Genomic DNA, 21,019 nt, shown 5'->3' with positions numbered 1-21,019 from the left:
CTCTCGAAACATATGCTGCTTGTCCTTTTGCCACACATCTTGGTTTCTCCTGCATGCTCTGGCACCAGGGTACTGCAGCAGCAGCCACCTATACAGTTACCTTAGAGACCCGGGAAGGCAAACGACCTGCCTTCCAATTCCTCTCAGCGGAGGATGGATTAGGCAGAGCCCCGCAAATCCCCTGCGGGGCAGGAGCTGCGTGGAAACCTGTGAGCCACTTTTTCCAAGAGCTGTAATTGAGACTAACTAGGCTGGCGGGGTGGGCTTAATCTGTTTGGGTTTCGGCAGATGTATTGCAGCTAATTAGGAGATTTTTCTGTTGATTGGAGCTCAATCATATTTCAAGGTTAGAGTCAGATTTGGTCTTTAAATTATGGTTTTGTTTGGGATAGGAATGCTGCTCTCTCCGCCCATCACTAAATGTATTTTTTTTTAGTGTGTGATACCTATTTCAGTTTTGTTTCTGCTTGTCTTTATTCTGCCTCTCATGTCCTCCACATCTCTCCAATCCCAAACCGCACTCCCCTCTGCTCTTTTCTCTTCCCCTCCCCTATGTTCTCGTGTTCCTGGGGGTCTCCACTCATCCAGCCCCACTTCTGGTTCTCCCTCATTCCTTTCTCCCTGGAAAACCTCTTTTTCAGCCGTGTAAGGCCAGCTCTGCTGCTTCTCCAGCCTCTCTTGTACCACCAGTCCTGATCACCAGTGCCACAGTGTCCACTTCTCCAGTCCTGCTAAGCTCCTGGCAGCCGTGCTGATGCCCCTGTTCAGCTTTTGTCTTCTCTCTTCTTCATGTTGTATCCTTCACTTTGCCTGGCATGGGTGAGACCTGGGAACAGAACTGGGCAAATAAGTGATTTGGCACCTTGGTGGCCAAATGGAGGAAACAAATAATTTTGGACCGAACAACATGTTGACCTGAATTGAAAAGCTCCATTTACTGCTTTGCTTTGTGTTCCCCCTGCCCCCTTTCAATGTAGGGAAGAGTAAAAAAGTGTGGTGGTGTTTTTTTTTTAAATGAAAACAAAAAATGTTCATTTTTTAAAAAATATGACACCAGCTAATTTTAACTGACAAAACCCCAAAGGTCGTTTTCTTCCAGCTGGAAAACAAATTGAAGGTTTCTACAACAACAAGCTCAGTTTATAAAAACTTGTTTTCTTTTCCTGATGAATCAAATATTCAGCCAAGTGCTTTTGCTGGGAAAGAAGCTTGTGAAGGGATTATGCCTGGGGAACAAGAGGAAGAGCCACCATAGTGGTATCTCAATAGCCCGGGGCAGGAAATTCAGAGGGCAAAACCCCATGTTTGGTGAAGTTTAATATATAGCTCCTCCTTGTGGCAACATCTCTGACCTGGAGGGTCAACCTCAGCCAACTCTTCATAGTCTGTCACGTCTTTTAAATACCGATTCTCTTTTTTTTCGTTCAAAAATTGTTCAGAACGTTTTCCCCTCTCACTGTCAGATAACTGAATGTGGTTTATCTCCTAAATACCTATGTCCACGTGACAGGACAAGCCATAGCAAAAAGCAAGCCCAAATCCTTTGATCTGATCGGTGGTGGTGAGGGTGCCTTTGGGATCCCAAGTATGCTGGTATAAAGGAAGCCTGCTTCGGTGGCTTGCTTTAAGCACGCATGACTTTCTTCTCTCCCCTGCAAAGCTTTACTTGATGACTATTTCTTTTCCTCTGGTACCTGTCCCAGTTCAAATGATTATTGTCCCCAATGTGACTAGAACCAACTTTGATGTAACATGGTCCACAGAGTTTATGCAGAGCCCTGATTTTCAATTCTTGCTGCTTCGGAAAAAGCAGCTAATATGGGAGACTTAAACTCAATATAGGCGCCTGATAGTCTCAGAGCTGGAACCTGGTGCCTTATATACTGTTGAAATCAGGACACATGTGTGTAGGGAGGAAAGCAAGCTGGTACACCAGAAAGTAAAGACTGGTAACTCGATTCAGATACAATTTTATACTGAATCCTTAGCCAGATGATAGAGTTCCTGAAGTCTTTGGTGAAGACTATCCTATACTCATATAAAACATTGAAACGTTAGATCTTGGTATGCTAGGAGTGATGATCTGTTAGCAGCTGGAAGGCAGTGTGAAGGCAATTGGCTGGCAATGGTCACAGTATTGGGTGACGGCAGTCAGCTTGGCTGGCTAGCCACTAAAAGGATGCTAGGGGTATGAACCATGTCTTGAGAAGCCCTTTCTCTCCTGCTTGTGATCACCTTCAGTGTCTGTAGTAACAATGCCAAAACCAGTGATATCGAGAAATAACCTGAAACATTTGAGACTGCCTTAGTGTGATTCAGCAGATACAACTTCAGGGAGGAAGCGTATACCCTGTTGGGGTTCGTCTTATCTTACAATAGCTGTCTAAAATGTAGATGTCTAATCTCAGGCAGCTGTCCAGCCTTCCTCTGAGGCTGGAGGGAGGTGCTGCAATGATTTGCCCTCTGGAGGGACTGGTGTGGCCCTGTTGCATGTAGAGGGAGCTGGGACAGCTAGCTGAGTCTAGGAGAGCAATTCAGGTGCCTGAACATAGCTGTAGAGCAACATTTCAGATGCCCCAGAGCATCCAAGACAGAGCTGGCAGATATAAGACCTACAGGAGGTCAGTGCCCTTCTTGAGAGGCATCTGAGGGTCAGAGAGGGCAGACTAAGGTGCTGGATGCCTATGTTTAGGCATTTGGGGTTTGGGCTACATTTCAGAGGGCTGGCCTTCTGCTGTTATGAGCTGATGTATACTCCGTGTGGCCAGGCATGCCAGTGACTGTCACACACTTGTCCATGGACTACAGTCCATGGAACATGTATTTAAATTGTCTTTTTCTTGCTTTGCAGCTGTCCAGAAACTTAGTGGCACAGTACGGATAACAAATGTGAAATACTCTCCGGGCTTTAGCAATACAAGCAGTGAGGAATACCAAACCTTTGCACAGCTCTTTGTTGATGAAGTAAGTGGCTAAGAAGAACGGGACCTGTTACCGGTCTCAATGAAACCATGTGTACGATCTTTTTCCCATGAAGGCTGTATGCCACATGTGCATCCCTTGACACACCTATAAGGTCCGAGTTCCCCTGACTGTCTGAGACTGCAGGATGAGCGTGCAGCTGTGTTTTAGAGTGAGATCAGGATTTGGGGATTCTCTGGTGCCTCCATTTCCTCTGCTTCTCATAGCCGGTTATACTGGCTTATTGATTTCCTCCAGGGGTGTGGTGAAAATTTAATGGATATTTGCAAAGTGCTCTGATATCCTCGCTCTGCACAGCGGTGTATTAAAGAACTGTAGCATTGTTATTATCCTTTGTCATAGTACCTTAAGGCTGACATTTCTTATAATCATCCTTGGTTTTGTAGCCCCTTATCTGGAAAGGGAATGGTTTCTTGATAAGTCACCTCTGCCCTCACTTCTAATTAGAGCGCAGGATATCAAAGTACACTGTGATATCAGCCACGCCTTTAACGGTCTCATAATTCTCAGGCATTGCCTTTGACAGTATCACTCTACTAATTTCTTACTGAATTTATCAGAAGTTTGTTCGTGCTGGTGTTTACTCAAATGCACCTGTGCTTGGAAAACTGCTGGTTATGCTGGGCTGCTTTATTGCCTTCCCTATCTCCCCTTAACTGTCTCTGGTTTTAGAGGCCTTCATAACTGTGATGATAAATCCATCTCTGACAATCGTATGAATTTTCAAATCCTGCAGAAGCCTCCCCAAACTCTCATTGTGTACAGAGTTACAACCTGTCGCTGAAATACAGCTGTCCGCAGTGGGTGCACTGACAGCAGCATGTGTTCGGGCAGAGGTCGGGCCAGCGTGGAGTTAGAGACAACTGCAAGGAGGGAAAAGCATGATCCACTTAGCTGTGCATGATGTTTTCTTGGATATCAAATAAGTTTCCCACTGGTTGTTACCGGTTTGCACCTTTCTGGATGTGTTAGCAGAGCACAGCTTTCTTGGAGTTGTTTCGTCCCCAAGCTGTCACATCAGAAAACCAGTCACAAAATGAGAGTGACGGGATTAGCAAAGTGAAAAGGGAACAGTTCTCCACTGACCTTACTCTCATTCAGCATCACGCTCTGCCCAAGGCTATTTCGGAATAGCATAGTATTTAAATGGACTAAAGTGAACATGTTTTCTTCATGGGCTATTCAGTCAGATACTTCAATCCAGAAAATCATTGATACAAATATATTTGGAAAATTTGTAAAATGATTACATAAAGGAACTAAAGTAAGTTTTTGTGTCAGTTTTACCCAGTTCTCAACGTTTCAGGCAGAAAATGGTCACCTGTGATTATAAGGCACTAACTCTTTTTCCAGCACACTGGTTTTGTGGATCAGCTGGCGAGATGTGTTAGTGTTGATTCCATCTACCTCTGAGCCTCCATGTATAGGCTATAGTTGCATCGCTATTGTGTACGGTAAAATATGTTGCAAGTGTTTTATTACAAACGTTGTGTTTCTAGATGCCAAAGAAAAGGAAGTTGAGGAAAACAGAAAGGTCTGCATATTTTCTTTTCAGGTTATAAGGGCCAGAAATATAGATCCTTTAAAGTAAGTAAGTGAGGAAAGTTTCTTGGGCTTTAAAAGCACTACCAGATTCCAGGTAAATAAACTTTGCCAGAGATTTTTTTTTAAACCTCTTTGGAGTCACCATCTACAATTCAGAGGATTTATAAAACCTAATGCGTATAATGCTCTTTAGTGTAGAGCTGCCCCAGCACTTAAGTGCCATGTGGTTAAATTGGCAGCACAGCAAATGGAAATACCATCCTTTAAATAATGTGTAGATGAGAATGAGGTAAAAACTCGATGTGACAACTTGCACTGTCATTGTCCAGGCTAGTTTCACCATCCTCGTTGCAATGCAATTGAAAAGCAACATAGCTGAGGGCGAGAGAGTATTTTAGTCTTCTTGGGTTTTGCTCAGCCTGCCTTTTGCAACAGCGAAGAAGAATATCATGGCAGCTAGGGCTTGACCTCAAGAAGATGAATCAGGAAAACAAAAGGTTTGAATTGGAAATGCATTCACTGCGGTACCTTAAATTCCTGAGTGGAAAGGTTGTTTTGAATTTGGGTGTCTTAAACTTAACTGAGTGACAAAAAGTGTGAAACTAATAAATGATACTGCCTTATCAAGGTGACCCCCTCGTTTGGAAGTGACATAGCCTTTGTTTGATGTAGCTTAATGCACTTAAAATGATTGCAGTTAAAGCTATCTGAATGTGGAATGAGTGTTGATAAAGGGATTAAGGCAGTTTCATTATTCCAGTGTAATTTCACCCCTTTTGTTAATTTGAGTTTATCCGCAATTTGGGACATCCTTAAAGCTGCTGGTGATGGTGGCTGGGCAGATGTGTGCTCTAGTACCTTCTCTCTGAAGGTGCAGGCAAAGCACGGACAGTGGGGAGGATTTTTTTTCTCTTTGAGTGAAAAAACAGGCTTCAGGCAGGGTTCTGTTCAAATTAATGTACCTTTTACTTACTTATTTCCAGTTTCCAGACTGCCAGTGCGTTCCCTGCTCTGCCGGCCGCGCAGGCTCCTGTGCAGGTACCCACAACAGCTCCAACGAGCTGCTGACATTTTGCCTGGGACCTATGGATGGGTGGTCCCAGAAACCCACCAGACATGCCACAGCCACCCACGGGGTGAGCCTGGCTGCCTGGGTCTGCCATTTTCTTTTTGCTCAAAAAACCTATTGGCCTTTTCCATCCTGTTAAATTGGTTTTAGTGTGGCTTCCATCTGGCCCTAAACGTGGACTTTATCCGCCTCCTGTTTTTCTTGCCTGAGAAAGGGACATTCCCTTCCCTCGATGCTGGTGTTAATTTTGCTCATGTTCTCTCCCTTTCTTGTGGCTCCTCTTCTGGCATACTCATTTCTCCTGGTCTGGCATTGCTCGTGTTTCCTTTGTGTGCTACAGAAATTGTAGACACAGTGATGGATCCCAAGATAATTTATTTGTCTAGTAAGAAAACCTCATACTCAACGGTATTATATATTGAATATTTCATTCTAAAAAGCTCACTCTTTCTTCTCCTTTTTTTCCCAGCCCCACTTCATCAACCATTATTTTGCTAACCTAGGGTGTGGTACCTGTTGTGAAATCATGTAGCCTTCTGGATAAAGCGTTTTGTAGTGTCACCTAGTGGCTAAATACAAATACCGTGAATGTCCCCTGACACTTTTCAAGCTCCAAGTCCTGCTTTGTGAGGAAAAACATGAATAAGGACAGGAACAAAACAAACAAACAAACAAAACACCAGACAAAAAAAATTTTCCAAGCCTTAGGTCAAAAGAAGCACCGATAAAATAAAATCTTCAGGGTAGATGAGAAGGGAATACAGGTGAAATCGGGGATGGGCTAAGAGGATGTCACAGGTGTGTGTATTTAATGTCCAGAAGTTCAGACAAAAACTATGAAAGATGAAAACTTAGGGCTGACCTCCAACTTTTCAGTACGTGCTTGTGAAACAGCAGAAAGAGAAAGGGGAAGGGGCCTGAGAGCCCCCTGGCTTGGTGAAACAGGAGATTTTGGGCCTGACAAGGGCAGCCTACGGTCTGCCCAGGCTTTCATAGGGAAGTTAGCTCTTTCCATCCTCCTGGCTCTGCCTGTGTGCCCCATGGGGCACTGCAAAGTTTGCTATGTGGGACTTCCATGTGCATGGGAGCCCTTTCCAGGTACATGCAGGGGTTTTGCTCCGTGCAATGTCACCTTGCCACCAAGTGCATGCAACACACATCAGCTCTGATGACTCAGAAAAGGGCTGCAGCGTGCCTGCAAAATCTGGGGCCATCTGCAGGGCTGGATAATACATAGCGGGCAAGTAAATCAGGGCTGGATAACACAGAGCAGGCAGGTAAGTCAGGCTTGGCAGATAGGTGTGCAAAAGCTGTGATGACCTGGGATAACCCAGCACAAAGTGCACAAGCTCTGTGCATGAGTGCAAGAGAAACGAGGCTGCTTCCCCCGTTGGCTCCCACCGCTGACCCTTGCCTTGCTTCTTCCCTAGGCTCTCCCTGGTAGGAGTCACTGCCTGGGCCCCTGAACATTACACCACTGACATAAGCTCTGCCTTAAACTCATGGCTGAAATCCAGCCCTGCTGCTCCAGATATTTCCTGCAGAGGACATGTAGAGGAAGAATGGGTTGGAGGTGACCACAATGTAGTCTCCACCTGCCCCCTTAATTCTCTGGAAATTTGAGCTAGGGAAGGAAGTGAGCGATGTACCCTAAAGAGAGGGCCTAAAGCAAAGCGAGGTGCTGGGAAAGAGGTGTGACTCTCCTGTGCAGGGCAGAGACGTGCCAGCTCTTACCTGGGCCAAGGGCTGCTTGTCTGGCCCTTACGGTGCAGTTGCTCTGCTGCTCTGTGCCTTGCTCTCTGCTGGCATCTCCTGGGAGCCTGACAGCCACTGGAGGGCGAAGGCAAAGAGCAAGTATGCTGAGAAATCACAAAATTTTAGGTGTTTCTGTGGCTGTTTCCATCTCTCTGGGTCCTGCACTGACGCTAGTGGCTGCTATGTACAAGGAAGCTGTGTGTATCCCAGGCTCAAGAGGGTTGACAGGGACAGCATGGGATTGGTCCTTCATGTGCTGCTGGGAGCTGCTGTCTGACTGTGGACAGTCACCTCTTGCACTGTTGCTGGCAGTTTCTAAGTGCAATTTTAATATCAATAGCTCGGAACAGCATGTACTACCTGCCTGATGCAGGCTTGAAAGTTATGTCCCATGCTTTCTGTTGTTGCACTTTCTATTTGTAAGAAGTGTGGAAGAATGTAAAAAGACTTCCCAGATACACGTGAGAGATATTAAGAAACACAGAGGATCTGTGAGCATCTCCTGGAGAAAGGGAGAGAAGAAAACATACAATTCTAATGGAAAAATTCAGGACATTGATGGATGGTGTCACACAACCTGGGCTTGCCTTGGCATCTGGTCTTCAGGTATGCGCTCTGCCTGTATTGTGGTTAGATGCTGGGGCAAGACCTGGCATGCAAACCTCTGTGTGTGTGTGTGCCCCCTGCTTTTTCTTGGGACATGCAGGTAGGCAGGGAGTCCAGTGCAGTCTTGTCAGGCCCCTTGTCTGGGCAACTAGAGGAAAAGGACTGAGGGGAGAACTTGTGGATGTTTACCAGTTTCTCTTTGTGGTGAGTTTCTCAGAAACAGGCTGTATTTCTGTGTATAATGTTTTCTCAACATGTCCTTTAAAGCTGAATTAATATTAGCCTTGTGTCTTGTCTGGGGTTGGTCCTGTGAGATGATGCCATCTGAGCTGTGTCTGCTCCTCCTGTGGCTGGTGCTGGGCCTGGAGATGAAGGGGAATGGTGCTGGAAATGCAAATGCTGTTGTCCGTCCCCCCAGGGCTCCTGCATGTTTCCAGGTGCCCTACCCCATGGACTGCTTTCCTGTGGGAGGAGGAGGAGATGATCCCATGGGTGGCTGCCCTCCGGAGGTACCCAGCCTTGGAGGGTGGAGAGGGAAGAGGTCGAACATACAGCTCTGGTCCGTTTATCTCTTCGAGAGGGGTTGGTGCCTCCGTCTGAGCTGGATGGTTGAGAAGCCGAGCAGCCCAGCCGATGCAAAGCCTCACAGAGGAGGGCTGTGTTTTCCCATCCCACAGAAAGCTGACCATCCTGCTCTCCAGTGTGGTAAAGGAGGCAGCTTCTGGGGCTATCATGACTAAGGCTCAGTGTGCTTTGAAAAAGGTGGCATTTTCTTTCTTAGGCCACTAGTGAAGTCCAAAGTTACTGTGTACAGACGGTGAATGTTTATTTTATTGATTTCTCTAGACTGACCTAAGTTCAGCTGTGATTTGGTGCTGCAATACTTTGAGGGTGACTGTTCCTATTCAAAATAGTGCAGAGCCATGTCCTAGCCCTGCTCTTGGACTCTTGAGGAGGACCGTGAATCAGGGCTGTGTGCCCTAATGACAGTTAGAATTTGCAAAAATAATATGATACTCCTCAGGGAAGACTTTGATGAAATATTTCTGAAATCAAATTGAAGATTATCTTGACAGGAGGTTGAACTGTGTGGCAGCGCTGATGAAATAAAACACCTTTATTTTTTCTTTACCCTGGTCCGGGCATTTAAAAAGAGGCGTTATTTGCTTGGCTCTGGTGAGAAACCACCTGTGAGGAAAGGCTTGAGGGTGGTCTGCTCTAAGCTGTAATGTACCTGAGCTGAGGGAGTCCTCTGAGACATATATGCAATGTGGAGCGTCAGGAGGCATCTCCTCTTCCATCGGCAGCTCTTCCTCGTATTGGGTTGCCCCCTGTCCCTGGAGGCATTTTGAGAGGCAGAACCTGGGAGCTTCCCTGCAGTCTCCTCCCTCCCTTGCTGTTACCAGAGGCAAGGACCTGTGCCAAATGACAGACAAAGTATCTTAATCGCTTAGCTTGTTTAATATTTATGGTTAAATATATACCAGATCCTTCAGCTGCTGTAGAGCGGAAATGTTATAAAGCAAAAGGTCAATTTTCTGCTGCTTCCCTCCAGAATATGAAGCACAATTTTAATGCATAATGCTCTCTTCTGGGCAGTGTACACAGCCTAAAATGTAATTGCTTCTATCTGTCCATCTCCACATGCATTTTGTTTTTGTTCCAGGTACCTAAATCTCTGCCCCTTGAGGTTCTTCAGCAGATGGATGCTGGTCTGATTAAAGTGTTGGTAACAGGTATTACTAATGGGAGCACAGTGGTAAGTTTCAATTTACTGATTGCAGAAGATGTGGATATCTACTACATCATCACCACTTTTCGTGATGCCTTTGAACACAGCTCCTATTTCACAGTTGACAAGAGCAGTCTCTCCATAAATGGTAAGGAGCAGCTTGTATCCCACTAGTTCTTTAGAACTAGAAAGATGATAAAGCCTATTGTTAATCTGTATTTTTTGAGGTGAAAGTATCTGTAAAACAGATAGATGAAAAGCCATTCTCTCTCCTTATATTGCTCCTGCTTATCCGTCCAATAAGCTTTTTCAGAGAACATCAAAAGACGAAATAAGAAGTGAGGTACTCCTGATCCAATAGGACAAAACTAACTGGTCTTTTTGTCTATAGCTAGCATTAATTTTATAGAGAAGAAGATATGGACACGTTAGAAACAGTGGTCACAAATTGAGGGTTTTATAAGCTACCAGTGGAAACAGGTCCCTGTACATAGGCATAACTAGCTCTGTTGTTTAAAATAATTTTGAAACGCATTACCCTCTGCTTTGCACTGATAATTTTGCATGAAATAGAAACCCCAAGAAGCAAATAAATGAACATGTGAATTCTTCTGCACTAGGAGTATGTGTTTTCCTCACACACCTGTGGGTCATGAGTTCAGATGAAAGTCCACACTTTACCAAGACCAGCACCATGACTGATTGTACAACTTCTTTTCCTTTATATGTAATTTAACTTGGTAACATTAGTCTCCTGAATAACTGCTGTTGAATTCTGTTTCAGAAGTTGATGTGTCATCTCTGAAAAAAATACCAAATTCTATGTCCTTAAAGTGATACATTTGTCCAAAGAATATTGTTATAAGCTGTGAATTAGAATCTTATGCAAAATGACTTCAGAATTCTGTATATGGTCCGTCCTGTACCTTCTCTTTGCCTGTTACCCTCACAGCTGTGAATCTGGAAAGTTACATATCCCGTTAATTAGTAAGATCACGGCTATCTCATGGTAGTGCTTTGTAGAGTGCCTGCCCTCCTCGAACCTGTGCTAAAACAAATGGTTTGTTTCAGGGACAGGTCCCCATAAAGCAGGTGGTTAGTGCTGCTTTCTGAGTCCCACCTATGGTGGTACGTCCATATTTGCACAGTTACAATTAGACCTTGGGAAGAGAAAGGGAAGTAAAGCATATTTTTCCTTTCAAAAGTGAAAATTCTGGCCACATAAAAATTAAGAAAGCAACTAGACTGCAACTTGGCCCGGTCACACAACCCTCCTGCTTCACTCATGCTGGGCATTTACTAACCGTCTCCTCAGGAGTATGAAATGGAGGAGGCAGCTGAGGAAGCCCCCGGGGTTAGAAGCATCCCTTTGGGCTGTTGATCAGCTTATGAGGATAGGAGCTCTGCAGCAGGGTGCCTACGTTTCAGTGAGTATCTGCTGACCATCATTGGTAGCACAGCTCCTGGAGGGTTTTGTCAGTGCCTTGCAATTAGCCCTCTAAGCTGTGCTTCCAGTGTCCCACCTCCTCTAGGCCCAGCAGCTGCCTGACACATACAGTAGAGTATCACACCTAAGAGGCGTAATCCCACCATGATGGCGCAACCGTGCTCCAGTTTCAGAACCATCACATTTTCATTTATACACTCTCCACCTTTGCCTTTTGCTTAAATATACCCAACAGATTATGATGAGTGCAAAAGTGAAGAAGATGACTGCTCCCCGGATGCATCATGCCATAACACACTTGGATTTTACCAGTGCAGCTGCAATGAAGGATTTGCTGATGTGTATCCAGAAAGGCCTGGAAGAAGCTGTAAAGGCAAAAAAATATTTTATTATCTAATGGCTAAGTGAACGCTTAGTGATCTGATCTTTACTGATCTTTACTGGATCAAACTTGCCACAGGTTTGAAATTTTGCCGGGGATGAATTTGATTCGTTGTTTTCAGCTGGATCCTAATGGGAAAAGTCTTGCAGTGGACTTTAAGTATTTCTGACTGTAATACTCTGTCATGAGAGTTTACTGTATTAATATTTAATGCTGTCTCTGTAAGGTGCTTTTAACAGTTCTGTTTTCTCATATTTGCCATTAAAATTAGATAGGATTGTCGAGATGATTGTTAGTTATTTTCATTAGCAGTAGCAGAGGGGACAGCAAAGATAATAGAGAAGGTAACAGAAAGCACTAGGTATGTGGTTTGACCTCTGTGTGGCAGCAGGGAGGAAATGTTGGTATTACAAACTACTTCTTTGTATGAGTCAATTCATCTAGCTTCTCTCTTTCCTCAAATCCTTTGTTAGCTGACATATGATGGGTCTTTAAGCTCCTAAATTCTTTTAGGCTTCTTCAATAATTTATATTTGCTTTTGTAACCACAGTGATAAGCTACTCTTTGGCTGAAGTGACAAGGATTTGTCAACTGATACCAACCTTTGCTTAGTTTTGTTTAACCAAGATATTTAACATTATGATAATGAGCTTTTGGGAAATTCAGCTCTGAAAGAGCTCAGACTTTTCTTTTTCTTCCTGTTACGTTCAACTCAGCAACTTGATAATTTGGGGCATTTCCGAAAGCTGGGAAGTTCCAGAAGGAGATAGATATATATATATGTGTACAGATTTTATATGTTGCTTGCAAAATAGATGCTATTTGTATGTACAACCCATTAAAATTATTTAAGAGAATTTTTGTGCGATGAGACACATCCTTTGTGTTTCACTGCAAATGGAGTTTATTATCTTGGTGCTCTCTAAGTCAGTGGTGGATGAATACTTAGGTTGTTTCTACCAGCAAAGAGCCATGGGGTAACCCCAGAGCCTGTGCTGGATGTCAGGCATTTGACAAACACATTGATTTCAACCTGTGCTTCCCCTTTTCCCCTGCTTGCTTTCTTCCTGAAACCATTAAAGATTGCTACAAACACATTTGTTCGATTCCCCACTGTGTCTCTCAGGACACACATGTGCAATGTGGGCCTGCTACATGAGATTTGTCCTGCACTTCCCCCCAAATGGGTTTTCCAAAGCGCTCAGGGACATATCTTTTGGGTACCAATTGGTCACAAACAGGGCCAGGTTTTTTAACAATCTCTGCTCCTGTTTATACCCCACATCCAGAAGTGTGCAGTCTCCTACAGTACTAGGCAAAACCATATGAACACTTGCTGAACAACTTACAGTTGGGGATCTCTTGCAAGCACTGATCTTCCAAAAGCTGTATATACGTCTTTTACTTGAGCATGGTAACTATTGCTGCATTCAGGAAATAAAGCACTTCAGCTTTACTCCCAGGCACTTTATGTATCTCTTGGGCTCTTTCTTTAAAAAAGCCACAGCTTTTGCAGTAAGTAGAGCAGGTTAAAAAAACAAAAGAAGCTACTTTCCTGCCAATAACTGTGAGTTTCCTCCTAAGAGTTTGCTTTTACCTTATGAAATCAATCTGAACCTGTAAATTACAACAGTACCTGTATTTTTGATACTCTTCAGCATTTCCTGTCAGCCAGAAGGCAACAGTGATGAATAAGAAACCTGTACACAACACAATTTTACCTGCAACATCTTTGCAAACTTCAACTCTTGTTTCTTCCCCTGCTTTATTGGACTTCTCTACTGCTGAGCACAAAGCTCTGGAGGACACCACGTTCTCCAGCGTGGTGCTGCCTCCTCTCACCATGGATCCTGTGTCAACTCCCAACGTTTCTCCTCAAGCATCTCCTGTCCCCCTCGTTAAACCTGCCCAGGAGGTTTCCATTAAAGATGCAGTGAGAGTGTTTTGTGAAGTCGAGAAGATCGTCCTTGTCGTCCAGAAGAGATTTTTACAGCAGGAGTCCATCCCAGAAACCTCCCTGTACCTGGGGGAGCCTTGCTGCAACGTGAGCATCAGCAATGACACCCACGTTGTGCTGCAGGCAGGCTGGAGTGACTGTGGCACTGAAGTTGAGACCGTAAGTCCCCTGAGCCAGTGAATGTGAAGAAGCCCCAGAGCATTTTTTTCTCTCAAGGGGGTGAGGGGAGGGGCAATGGCAGATTCTTAGCTAGGAGTACAGTCTATTAGTTGCTGAAGTATTGGGCTAAGAAATTTCTTTGGAGAAAGAAACCCCCTTCCTGTGATGAAAAGTTACGTCTCTGTTTGGGACAAGGGGTGTCCTGGTTTCGGCTGGGATAGAGTTAATTTTCTTCTTAGTAGCTGGTACAGTGCTGTGTTTTGGATTTAGTGTGACAATAATGTTGATAACACACTGATGTTTTAGTTGTTGCTAAGTAGCGCTTATCTTAAGCCAAGGACTTTTCAGTTTCCCATGCTCTGCCAGCAAGCAGGTGTGCAAGAAGCTGGGAGGGAGCACAGCCGGGGCAGCTGACCCGAACTAGCCAAAGGGGTATTCCATACCATGGAACGTCATGCTCAGTATATAAACAGGGGGGAGTTGGCTGGGAGGGGCGGATCGCTGCTGGGCATCAGTCAGCGGGTGGTGAGCAACTGCATTGTGCATCACTTGTCTTTTCTTGGGGCTTCTTTCTCTCTCTTTTTTTTGTTATATTCCTTTTCATTACAAGTATTATTATTATAATATTTTTATTATTAGTTAGTTAGTATTATATTTTATTTTACTTTAGTTATTAAACTGTTCTTATCTCAACCCATGAGTTTTACTTTTTTTTCCCCGATCCTCCTCCCCATCCCACTGGGAGGGGGGAGGGGAGAGGGGGAGCAGCTGCATGGCGCTTAGTTGCTGGCTGGGGTTAAACCACGACAAGGGGCAAGCAAGAAAGAGAAGGGGAGTCTTTGAGGTCAGGCAGCAAAACTCAAGGGCCTCTCCAAACTGAGAGTCACTTCTCATGCCTCTCTGGGTTCCCTTCACACCTGTCAGAAGCTTCTCTTTTCTTAAAAGCAATTTCATCATCATATTTAGACAAATACTCCAATTGCCACCAGTAGTGGGGACAAAGAGTGATGGCTGTCTCTTTGGATCCCAAACCAAAGGCCATGCTCAGGCCATGACAAAGTACAGAAATTCCCTTGTGGAGCAATGATCATTGCAGACTAAGGAAGAGGAGGAAGGCTGGTGGATTTTCATTGTCTTACTGTACAGCAACTAAGATACTAGAGGTTTAATCTGTTTGATTTTTGCAGCCAGGAGAATGGAGGATACCTAAGCACTTGAAGCTGGTAAGCCTGTAGCTCTGCTATATCCCTAGAAACACTGATGTTCACAAGTTGTGCTTTCTTCTTTTGTGTTGCAGAACATGACTAATACTGTAGTGAAAACCATCCTTCGGAATGATGTTTCTGCTCAGGGAGTAATCCACCACTTAAAAGTTGCCAGTCCCATTCACTGTGTGTTTCAAAACAATCTCTTGACTTCCTCTGGATACACTGCAGAAGGGTAAGTAACAACTCTCCCTGCTTTGAAATGCTGTTGTGTGGCTGAGCGCTGCTGCGTTGGAAAAATCCCCGGGGACCTTAGCTGTATGCAGTGACAGTACTTGCTATGCTAAGTAGTCTGCCTTCCTGCAAGTCCTGTGCTCAGGTGATCCCTGCTATGTGCTTCTCTCCTACTCCATCTAATGTGTCAATAGATCCAACAGTCAACAAGCTTGGCCATTGCCTGGCTAAACCATAGATGAAAACAAACCTTTGGGAGCTACTGGTGCAGGTTCGGGAGCCAGAATTCCTGACTTCTTTGCCTTCCTGGGCAATCACGTGTAGCAATAACAGTATTTTCCTGCTTTTGGAACATAACATTGATGTATCTTTTCAACTGATGTAGGCATGCAGACTACTATGTGGGTGCTGAGGATGGCAATTTTTAACCTCCACAAATCCTTATTTGATCAACTTGGAAAAAAGAGAAGATATGTAATGCAAATACTTTTTGATGGAAGGCCCCATCTTCAAGATGGAATCTAATCCACTGTTCACAGAAAATCAAACCCACGCTCACAGAAAATCAAACTCACGCTCACAGAAAAGGTGGCAGCACAAGCTTTGCTCTGACGCTGAATGTTCTCCCTTCACACAAGTGCACCTCCTCTGTCTTGCCTAGCACCACACTTAAGCTGTCATCACCAAATCCACTTTCTGTTTCCTAGCCCTCCACATTGTATTTGCCTTTCTGTCCCCCCAAAAAGTCTTTGTCAGGCCCCTTCTCTCTGAGCTCTGTAATTTTCTCATGTCCCTCACTTACTGTTCAGAATTGTCCCTTCTCCTTAATTTTTTTGGCTCTTCTCTTCTTCACTAAGCTTTTACTCTCCTTATTTTGAACTTTAAGACAGCTCGTAGTCTTGTTCCCCTTCAGCTCCACTCAAATCTCTCTCTCTGCTCTATTTGTATTGCCAAGACATTCCACTCTTTGGATTTTCTCACTTGCATTTTCACGCTCCCTACCTTCCCAACTAAAAACTCAATGCATTTTCACCCTTTCCTCTTGAAGAGTGTCCTAACATCCTGGCCTGCAGGTAACTCTTCACTACTTAAATGCGCAAGAGGTGGAGAAACAGGCACTGATTTATAGAAACGCACAGTCAAATGTGTGGTCTTTAAAGGAAGTTAATTGTTGTTTCAGACTTTACACCATCTTTGAGGATTTGCATGGATCTGGACACTTCAGAACAGAAATGCAGTTGTTTATTGGAAACTCCCCAATACCAAAAAATTTCAGTGTCTCTGCCAGTGACGATGTACTGATTGAAGTGGGGATCCAGAGAGCAGACAGCAAGCTCAAGGTGGTCCTCACTGACTGCTGGGCAACTCCAACTAATAATTCAGTGGATCCCCTCTCATTTGCTTTTATCAGCAACAGGTACAGCAATGCCACTTGCAAATAGCATGGTGCCATACCTCCAGTGGCACTGACTACTAATGTGTTATATTTTAAAAGCCTTTTATCTGTGTTTTCATCATTCATATACACAGTCCCTTACCATTCTGACTGGTCACACCTTCTTCGAACAAGGAAGGTAGGTATGAAAAGCAAATGTTTTCAAAGGGTAATGTGGTAGTTGTTTGAGTTTGGTTGTCTTCCCCATAGTTTTGTAAAGGAATTGTACTTTTGACCTGAAGAAATAGGTGGTTTCGGCAGTCAGCAGTGAAAGAGCATTTGAAAAGCATGTGCTTTATCTATTTCTCTGTGGTTCAGCTTTACCAAGAGCTTATGTGCCTCTCGTCAATGAAGACCTAGGTTAGTTGATTCCTATGTGTTGTGACTCACACACGATATTAATGCAGCCTCTGGTAAAAGAGGAGGTTTGTTCCTGTCTGGATCCCTAATCTCACCCCAATGTCATATTCCTTGGGCTCACCTGCCACCTTAAAGTACAGGATAGTTCTTTTGCTCCGTAACAAAAGCTATTCCTTTTAATATGATGTTCTTTCAATTTTTGTTTGGTGAAGCCAAGTTTAAATCCTTCTTTCTGTCACTCTTTCCCTTCTTTTCCAACTCTCCAACGCTTCTTGAATCTCCTATTCTATTCAGTTACTGTGAGAATAAAGCAGCAAATAGCCCCTTATCACCCCTGCACTGCTGGAGAGTTGCTTCATGGAGGGTCTGGCTGTGACTTTCTAAAGGAGCCTTAAAACCTGAGTTATGTGCTATAACCACAACATGCCTTCTATAGCCCTAGCTGCTATGTATGTTTTTTCTCTTCCTTTTCAGCTGTCCCGTCCCAAATACGTATACCACACTGCTAGAGAATGGGAATTCAAGCAAAGCACAGTTTAAGATGAAAATTTTTTCCTTTGTCAACAATTCTGTGGTTTACTTACACTGCAAAATTCGTATTTGTATGGACACACCAGGAAGCACCTGCAGGACGGTAAGTGTTTTGCTCCGATATGCTATTTTTCTGTGACATGCCATATACAGTCCTGCTATGGAATTGAAGGAGTAATGTTTCCAAACAGGGTTTAAAATAGCTCTTGAAGTTTTCCTTCATTCTCTGCTGAGAGCAGAGAGGAGTGGGGAAGAACTACAGCCATATGGAAGTGTCCGCCTTTCTTCCTGTTCTTCATCCTCATAGTTAAAAGCATGGAGCTTGCACAGAAATGGGGAAATCAAAGTTGGGGAACTTGAGAATTGAACCTTTTGCCTCTGCATAGGGGTGGCTAGAAGGCAATGAACAGAAGTCGCAATGAGATAGGCTGTTCAGAAACGTGCCAGCTCAGATAGACATGTCACAAAAAAGCGAGCACCCATATTGGCAGTGTCAGCAGGAAAGTCTGAGTAAATTGATTTGGGATGTTTTTCTGTCCTTTTTTTCCCCCTAGAGATTTGCTTCTCCAGGTGAGAGTTTAGGTGCCATGAAAGGAAGCTTGGTGGCATTAAGTTTCTAGGGCTGTGACTCTAATAGAGTTTACTACGGCTTTTTAAAACCCTATTGCTTTTTAAAGCAATAAATCAAGCAATGTTCTGATAACAACTTCAGTTTCTAATTGTCTGTGCTCCAAAGCATTGCTTTGTTTCTTTTTACTTCTAAGTAAGTGATACACACTGCTTCATCTAAAAATGTATTGCTACCATAGAAATAAGAAAAGATAAGTTTTGCTGATGGCTTTTTTTTTTTTTCTTTGTAGCAGACACACAGAAATTCTCCTCTCCCTCTGCCAACCTTCCTGGCTCTTTTTCTGTCAAGGATGTTTTCATTAGCAGTTTGATGTTCCTCCATTGTTTAACACTTTCCTCTAGCTCTAAATAACTCAGTTTAAGCCCATTATAAAGCAAATGATCTCTTCCTAAAAGATTAAAAATGGCTAGCAGAAGATACTTGTTTCCTTTCTTGAAGTATAAAGCTTCCTCCAGATTGGGGAAAAAAAAAATAGGGACAGGAAACATGACTGACAGATGGAAAGATGGCTCCAGTTTTCACAGCTGAATTTGCGTGTTAAAAATCAGTGGTTCAGCAATCCCCAGCCTATGCCTTATTTTGGAGGAGGTGGTGCCCTCCCTGAGTTCACTGTGTGTCCTGCAAGCTGAGGAGGGACATGGTGGTGGGTGCAAGGCAGGGGAATAAGAGGGATGGCCAGGACAGGGACTGTGTGGGCTGGTATGGGTGCTGTAAGGAATTAAACAGTTGCTTTGCTAGGAGCTGCTGGGTTTGCTGTTAGAGCAGGCTTTAGCTGTATGGATTAGAGTCTAGGAACACGGTTAACTAAAGGACTGGCTTTGATCTGAATTACAGGCAGCTATGATGGGGTAATTCTGCTAGCCCAAGATGAGGTTTGATTGAGATTGACATCTGCAGTAAACAAGGCACAGCAGAGTTAATCAGTGAGGCCCTCTTCTTTCATATATTCTATATTATTAATTTCTATATTATTCATATATATATATGAGATATATTGTTCTTTGTCCTATGCAAAATTTACCCCCTATGAAAAGTTAGTGAATTCAATATCTTAGATTGAGATTAAAATGTTATGCAGAGAAGACAAGTACTAGGCACATCTACCCAGGATGACAATGGCTTTTACAAAGAAGGGAGGAGGAGCTGCAGGAGGTACAAAGATCAAGGAAAATTGGAGCAAGAACAGAGTATATTTGGAAATAATGTGAGATGGCTGGGAAAGTGGGGGGAAGTGGGGCTGACCCAGCTAAAGACACTGTTGCTCACAGTGGATTGTAGACGTTTTTCAGTGTAACCAGGCTGGTAACACTGGTGAGACATTCTTGTGTAGACAAGCTGGTAAGACACCCTTGCACTTCCCTGCTTTCTTTTGCTGATTATAGTATGGTACTGCAGTTTCTCTGTTTTTATGTGCACATCCAGGAGAGCTACAGTATCTTTTGGATAACCTTAACAGGCTACGGTTCCCATCAGAGACCTCTAGGTTGCAACTTAAAACAAAAAGGTAGCAAACAAACTGAATGGTGCTACCGAGGAAGTGTGCAGAAGATGAGTGTGCTATGTATTCTGCAAGTGCTGCTCACACAAAGCTAAAGAAGCTAATCCCCAACATTTCACAGGGCTTTCAAACTAGTAGTTCCCAGATTAGTAGTTCATATGTCACTGAAGACTTGTGCATTGCTTCAAAATGACACACAGCTTGGTAGGGGCTGAAAGTTGCCACTGCTTTTGCTGGTGCTAGTTGTAGTATCTGCTGTGCCTGCCATGGGCAGTAGAAACATCCAAACAAAAATGTTTGCAAAACCCTGGCATATAGAAATACTGAGAAGTTTATTCTCCCATAAGATTTCTCTAAAACAAATGGAAAGTTAATGAAAAGAAAGAGATTGTCTGTGTGAAATGTCTGGTCACAGCAGTGTTTTCCAGTGTGACTAATTACCGATTTTATACTGATGTTTCCCTAATGCCATTTCTTTTGAACTTCCATTTGGTGCTCATTTCAGTTTAACAAAGCGTAACATTAAGAAACAAAAACCCCAACGAGTGAGAATAGCACTGGGCTTTCACATACTCATCGGAAGGCTTTGTATTTTTAATTAGTAAGCCATATTACTTGTTGGAGTTTGAATTGATTGTTGCAGAGATGCCATGCGGTTCGATCCCTGGAGACTGGTGAAACCATCACTACGCACAGAACATCCTGGGGACCCCTGTGTAAATTGGCTGGTGAGTTATGAATAGATGCTTACGAAAAGGGGACACAGCGTAACTATCATTTCAAGATTCTTTTTCACTGGCAAAGGAACCTGAAGACCTGTGATACAAGGTTTTCATGCCCCTCTGCATATTTTTCTGAGGAGCAGGCGTTCTTACTGAAGCCATGTGGCAGTGTGGAAAAGCATGTGCCCTCCTCAGTGAAGTGACTGTCAAATTGTCAAGTGAATGTAGAAAGGGAGAGGATGAAGTGCTTCGTGTATCTATTTGCACAGGGTAGCAAGTACAACAGCCACAAAACCAAACAATTATTACAATTGTAAAGTGTGAAAGCAGCTTGAATCTTTTAGATTGCAATCAGTTTTTCAAGTGTTTATGCTGTTGTTAGACCGCAATTATATTGAGCTCTGAAGTCCAAAATCAGAGGAGATAAGAGATTGTGTTGTTGTGTTTCCTTAGACTCTCTGGTATTGACTTCATTACTACCATGAGGGAAAGTGGCGGAGCACAGCTGATGCACAGCACCTTGGTTAATCTGGTGGAGTGGTACAGTACAGGTTAACAGAGAGCGAACACCAGCACTGTGTACAAGCAAGGTCTAATTTGTTACGCATCTGCCTCTTCTGCATTTACCCCGAGTGATGCTTTCAAGGGCACCTGTGGCCTCTAACATTTTCAGTCATTTGGCCTCCTTCAGCCATTTGCATTCATATCTTATTAGCATAAAACACTCATTGAGAGTATTTGTACACAGCAATATCAGAGTTTTAACAC

General features: G+C 43.7%; 1 protein-coding gene across 1 annotated transcript in view; it reads left to right on the top strand.

Moving 5' to 3' along the window:
- The window catches only part of UMODL1 (uromodulin like 1), a 48,723-nt gene that overhangs the window by 23,782 nt on the left and 3,922 nt on the right, over positions 1-21,019 (top strand). The window contains exons 12-20 of the mRNA XM_050891628.1: positions 2,852-2,964; positions 9,624-9,837; positions 11,372-11,503; positions 13,178-13,635; positions 14,933-15,075; positions 16,255-16,491; positions 17,344-17,503; positions 20,173-20,261; positions 20,344-20,347. Of these exons, the coding sequence (XP_050747585.1) occupies positions 2,852-2,964; positions 9,624-9,837; positions 11,372-11,503; positions 13,178-13,635; positions 14,933-15,075; positions 16,255-16,491; positions 17,344-17,503; positions 20,173-20,261; positions 20,344-20,347 (1,550 nt within the window). The remainder of the gene's footprint in view (positions 1-2,851; positions 2,965-9,623; positions 9,838-11,371; positions 11,504-13,177; positions 13,636-14,932; positions 15,076-16,254; positions 16,492-17,343; positions 17,504-20,172; positions 20,262-20,343; positions 20,348-21,019) is intronic.

Source organism: Gymnogyps californianus, chromosome 1, assembly GCF_018139145.2.
Source record: "Gymnogyps californianus isolate 813 chromosome 1, ASM1813914v2, whole genome shotgun sequence".
In the NCBI taxonomy this organism is placed as follows: domain Eukaryota; kingdom Metazoa; phylum Chordata; class Aves; order Accipitriformes; family Cathartidae; genus Gymnogyps; species Gymnogyps californianus.
The sequence above is the reverse complement of the archived record's forward strand: the minus strand, read 5'-3'. Positions and strand labels throughout refer to the sequence as shown.